The sequence below is a fragment of the Vombatus ursinus genome, unplaced genomic scaffold (genome assembly GCF_900497805.2).
Source record: "Vombatus ursinus unplaced genomic scaffold, bare-nosed wombat genome assembly UNPS02014174.1, whole genome shotgun sequence".
In the NCBI taxonomy this organism is placed as follows: Eukaryota; Metazoa; Chordata; class Mammalia; order Diprotodontia; family Vombatidae; genus Vombatus; species Vombatus ursinus.
Genome location: NW_020953952.1, coordinates 568,732 through 575,044, shown reverse-complemented (window position 1 = coordinate 575,044; position 6,313 = coordinate 568,732). Strand labels below are relative to the sequence as shown.

Below are 6,313 nucleotides of genomic sequence, written 5' to 3'. Positions count from 1 at the left end.
GAGTAGAATGGATGTTTATTCTGGGCAAGATGAAATGACTCTAACAAAAAAAACAAACAAAAATAAAACAAAACAAGAAAAGAAAAAAAAATAAGCAAACAAACAAACAAACAAAAAAAAAAAAACAGGAGTTCTTCAGGGTCTCTGAATAAGAATATCCTGAACACAGAATAGTCTAAAGGAAATGAATTAGAGTGATAGCTGTGTCAGTAGAAAGAAGGGGATGTATCCAAGAGATGTCAGGGAGAAATAAATTCCCAGATTTAGCAACATATTGGATATTTGAGGTGAGTGAGATTAGAGAGTCAAGGATGGCATTAAAGTTATGAGCTTGGGTGGCTGGGGAAGATGGTACTTTTCCTATGATTGTGACATATGAAAGAGATATGATATTAGGAGAAAAATATTGAGGTCTGTTTTTCATATGAATTTGAAATGATGTCTCCAGGACATGGAGTTTGAAATGTCCAATATACAGTTTATGATATGAGACTAGAACTCAGTATAGTGACTGAGGCTCAACAGAGACATTGAGGAAGCAGATCTTTATAGATATGTTACTTAGAAATTATGGTATTTGATGGAGTCATCAAGTATGGGTGCATAGAGAAAAAAAAAGTAGTAAGATGACCATAGACAGAACCTTGTGGTATTCTCACAGTCAATTTTTGGTTCTATATCAATGAAAATTTGCCAAAAGAGTATGAGAAGTGATAGACATCTGTGGCACATTGAACTTTATGTACCTAAAGCCCAAGTTGAGCCACTCCCTGGACAGAGACAAAATGGTGTCAGTCTTCTACACAGTTGTGATCTCCATGTTGAACCCTCTAATATACAGTTTAAGGAACAAAGAGCTGAAAGAGGTCCTACTTTGAAAAGTAGTTGAAAGGACAAAATCACCTTTTACTTACATTGCCTTTAGTGAGTTGACTTCTTTCACTCATTCATTAATTTTTATAATATCAAGACATTGTATTGACAAGGGATAAGCCTGCCCTTTGCAAAAGGTTGCAAGATTTCAGAGGTGCCTGTCAAGATACACTTGGCACCAAAATTTCACCCCTACTACCTGTCATTTCATTACTACATGATACCACAATGCCATTTTGAATATTCCCTCTTTTATAACTTAATAGACAGTCTTGGAGAGATGTTATGACTAAAGGAAAGTCATCAGTCTATAAGCCACCTGGTGGTATAGTCAAAAGAGCAGACTCTAGAATCAGAATCAGAAAACCAAGTAGCAGTCCCACCCCTGATGGTTTTAATTTGCCTCACCTGGACAAGTCCCTTAATTAACCTCCCTGGACCTCTGTTTTTTCACCTGTAAAATGGAGGTCAAAACAATTGGCCTCTGGAGAAAGCTCTACTGTAGATCTGTGATTTCCCTGAGCCTGATAGAACTTAACTTGGCTGATTTTCAGATACAGAAAATGCCAACTGGAGTCATACAACCAATTCTTGATGCCATTCTAGCATTGAAGGAAGTGAAGGAGGTTAAAGCCCACTGACATATCTTTTAAGAACTCAGCTTGCTTCTGTATTCTTATAAGGCAGCAACAGAAGAACACTTGCTACTGCTCATAATTCCTCCATTAAAGTGATTGAGTTTCATGGGGCAAAAGTCTACTATGAAAAGTCTGATATCATAGGCCATAATTAGATGACACTTTATCAAAATGTGATTCTTAATCATCTTTGTGAATAGAGGGAAAAAAAAATAAGTACCCTACCAACCCCCACCAACCCTGTAAGTTTCTTGTGAGGCAAAAATGAGGCAATGAATGTGAAAATGCTTTTGAAGTATGTCATACATGACAAATAAAAAATAAAACTATTATTAACTCCACACAACAAACAAGATATCACATTAATATTATATGGATATTTATTATTTTATAGATAAGATTACAAAAGATCCAAATCCCTCTGTTGTAGGAGATATTTTGTTTTTTATGAAGTCTGCTGTCCATATTGATCTTTTAAGTCACAGGATGATTTGGGAATGAGCGAATCATCAATCATGCATAAGCTTTGGAGTTCCTTTACGTCTATATTATTTTTGTAATGGTTTGGGGTTTTAAATGAACTAGTCATACAAATTATTTACTTTACTTGTGTCTAGATCTATGTGTTTGTAAGATAGCTAGGGAAAAGATTAATGGGAATACTTTTTATTGTGAGATAACATTTGTCTAACCACATTGTTGATTATTTATTTCTTAGGTTATCTTCCACTTGTAAAGGGTGTACATATACTCCCAAATGCATGTATATTATAACTGGATATAGATACAAACATGAATATCAATCAATAGATGTACATGTATATATAAAGATCTCTATTTAGAAGGTACATACATGTGTGTGTTTGTGTTTGTGTTTATGTTTGTATGTGTGTGTGTGTGTGTGTGTGTATGTTTGATTTCAGGTGCATAGTCGAAGGTCATCAATAAGTTACAGAGCATTAAATAAAAGGGTTACCAGAATGGACATTGCAGAAATGTTTTGAGTCCATAACAAGGATAAATTAGTGGCTCCATTTTTCCACAACTCCTCTAACATATTTTGCTTTCCCCTTCATTCATTTTACTTAACTGGTAGATTTAATGTTAAATCTCAATGTTGTCCTAATTTGCATTTCTCTAATCAATAATAATTCAGAGGATTTTTTCATGTGACATTAAGTTGTTTTGATTTTTTTCTTTGGAAAATTGCTATTCATATGCTTTAGCAACTTACCAATTGGGGAATGACTTGTATTCTTATAGATTTGACAGAGTTCTTCATATATTTTTGATATTCTTCGTATATTATTGACATATAATTTTTACTTTTATTTTTTTTATTTTCAAAGAGGAAGAGATAACAATTCCATCACACAGTATTTTATATCAAAAGGAATAATGAATGTTGTAATAGAGTACAGAAATTCTGAAAGAAATTTTAAAAAATTGCACTACAAAAGAAAATTATTGAATATTTGAATGTCAACTTCTAAAATTATGGCTAGGCTACAACATTTGAATCCATGTTCTGCCACTTACTACTTGTGTAACTGTGGGCAAGTTACTTCACCCCCCCCAATGATACTCATCTATAAAATAAAGGGGGTTACAATAGAGTACAATAATCTTTCTAAATTTAAGCCAATTATCCTTCAAAGAGTTGTTGGCAAGCCCTATATTCAGATAGGGATAGACAGGGATGAAGATGAGGATAGGGATGGGCACAGGGAAAGGGACAATGATGCATATAGAGGACAAGAACTAGGAGAGGGATATGGGTAAGTACAAGAAATTGCATAGGAATATAGATAGAATCTGCAATGATATTGTTATCCATACCTTCTAGGTAAGTAAACTCAATCTATTAAAGCAAATCTATGCCATCTCTCTAACAAAGCCATAGAGATTTGCCTAGACCACTGAGATCGTGTATGCTTTCAGCAGTATCATGTAACCAGTATATTACAGAAGTAAGAATTGAACTCCAATCATCCTTAGTTTGAGTTTGACTCTCTAGCCATAATGGGACACTCTCTATTACTCAGTGACATGATTTTAAGTTCCAAGGGCACAAACAGAAGTGCTTGATTCTGAACAAAAGCTTGTAAACTTTTTTTTCTTAATTCCTCAGTTAAGACGTTTACAGCCTACATTGTGGGGAGCCTCTTTTCAAGCAATGTATTTCCACGCTTCCTCTATTGACCTATGCCAATATTCAATGTGATGACTTAGAGATACACAGAATCCCAGGCTTTATGATGCTGCAAATTAGAAGAGCAAAATCTGCTGTTTAGCTGTGATGCATCATTTCCAATTAGGATATTTCCTTATTTGCTGTTAATTCAAAGGAATCTTGTTTTTCAGAATGACAAAGAAGAGATCCAGACAGAGCTGTGCATTAACTCTCCAAACCAATTCATATCTAAATTCTTAACAGAATACACCTATTCTCCAGATTGACTTTTTTTCCTGAAAATGGATTGTGCCCTACAGATTGTTACATCCAAATTCGCATCACAAAAATAAGAAATTCAACTTCATAATCAAGGTGTCTGATAACTTAGTCTTTTATTAGGGTTCAAGTCCAAGAGATAGCTAAAGGCAATCATTCTGAAGTCACTGAGTTCATTCTTTTGGGCCTCACTACCCGTTCAGAGCTGCAGATTATACTGTTTATCATATTTCTCATCATCTACTCCATTAGTGTTGTGGGAAATCTTGGACTGATCCTACTAATCCAGGTCAGTTCCCACCTTCACACACCCATGTACTTCTTCCTCAGCCACTTGGCCTCTGTAGATATTTCTGTTACTTCTACCATTACCCCTAACATGCTCATTAACTTTGTTCAGGAAACCAATGCCATTTCTTTCCTTGCATGTGCTATCCAGGTGTTTTGCTTCATTTCACTTGTAGGCATGGAGATGTTTCTCTTGGCTGCAATGGCCTATGATCACTATGTTGCCATAGGTAAACCCCTACTCTACACTGTTGTGATGTCTCACAGATTCTGTGTACAGATGGTAGCTGTTCCTTACATATACTGCTTCTCAGTGGCACTCTTTCACACCATCCTCACATTCCATTTTTCTTATTGTGCCTCAAATGTCATTAACCACTTCTACTGTGACGACATTCCTCTCTTAGCCCTCTCCTGCTCAGACACTCATGTGAAAGAAATCTTAATATTTGCCTTTGCTGGATTTGACATGATCTCTTCCTTGTTGATTGTCATCATCTCCTATGTCTTCATCATTGGCGCCATCTTGCGGATCCACTCAACAGAGGGCAGACTCAAGGCCTTCTCCACCTGTGGTTCCCACATGGTGGCTGTCACCATTTTCTATGGCACGCTGATCTTTATGTATTTGCAGCCACACTCTAACCATTTCCTAGAGACAGGTAAAATGACATCAGTGTTTTATACTATAGTGATCCCTATTTTGAACCCCCTCATTTACAGCCTGAGGAATAAGGAAGTAAAAGTGGCTCTGAGGAAAGTTTTGGGAAATAGCTGTTCATTTAAGACATCTAGGGAAATGAATCAACTCATCCAGCAGCAGACAGTATCCCAATATCTTTCGTAGCTGGGTTTAGAAGGCACTTTTGTTTTCTGTCTTGCTGTAAGCAAGACAATGAGACATTAATTTCTGAACAAAAAAAGTATCACAACTCTTTCTATATGTCCTTGAAATAACCACTATCTTAAATCCATAGCAAAATGGTATTCTCCCTCAATTCTCAATTCTGCTAAGTTTCCTATTGTCCAAATTTTAAGACCTCTGTGAAATGAATACATTTAAAAAAGAGCAAGGTAGCAGAGTGGATAGTGTGCCAGGCCTGGACTCAGGCACACTCATCTTACTGTGTTGAAATCTGGCCCCATACCCTTACTTACTGTGTCACCCTGGGCCAGTCACTTAACCCTGATTACCTCTGTTTCCTCATCTGTGAATTGAGTTGGATAAGGAAATATCAAAACAATCTAGCATCTCTTCCAAGAAAATGCCAAATTAGGTCATGAAGATTAAAAATGATTGGAAAATGATGGAACAATAACAACAGGTAATTTGACAGGTAAAGTAATGCACTCCCAGTCAGGAAGACGTGATTGTAAATTCTGCCCCTAACACTTCTTATTTTTGCCACCCTGGGAAAATTATTTCCCTTCTCTCAGACTCAGTTTCCTCAGCTATAAAACAGTACCTACCTCACAAGGTTTTTGAAAAAAAAATGAGAAAAAATGAGTAAACTGTTTCTCCAACCTTAAAGTGCTATATAAATGCTAGATAATATTATTATTTAAGCTTGACTCAATCAATTAGATAGTTTCATTTGACATTATATTGATCTACACTTGTCCATCAGAGAAAATGTATATAGTGGAAGAAGACTCACTACCTATGGAAGTAGTAGAGTACAACGAAAAGAGCCCTCAACTGACAGTCTGCATTATGACTTGGTTTTGCCACTACTGACTTGTATGAACTTCGCTTATGGGAATCACAGAATTCATATTAGGCATGGCCCATAAAATAATAGAGTTAAAGCTGGAAGAGACTATCTGACCCAAAGGCCTAGGGAAGGGCAAAGTGGTTCAGGAAAGAAAGAGAGAAAGTCAAAGGTTTCATGCCAATTATTACTTAGTACAAGCTTGAGTGTGGATACTGAACTTATAGAGGAGGCAAGCTATGGTGAAGGAAGGAAAGGAAGGAAGGAAGAAAAAGAAAAGAAAGAAAGAAAGAAAGAAAGAAAGAAAGAAAGAAAGAAAGAAAGAAAGAAAGAAAGAAAGAAAGAAAGAA

The 6,313-nt window shown here is 36.0% G+C and overlaps 1 protein-coding gene across 1 annotated transcript in view; it reads left to right on the top strand.

The window, feature by feature from the left end:
• Window positions 1-3,285: 3,285 nt before the first annotated feature.
• Window positions 3,286-6,313, top strand: part of LOC114041496 (olfactory receptor 1038-like) — a 7,054-nt gene continuing 4,026 nt past the window's right edge. Inside the window, exons 1-2 of the mRNA XM_027859956.1 lie at window positions 3,286-3,289; window positions 4,095-4,990. Coding sequence (XP_027715757.1) covers window positions 3,286-3,289; window positions 4,095-4,990 — 900 coding nt within the window. The remainder of the gene's footprint in view (window positions 3,290-4,094; window positions 4,991-6,313) is intronic.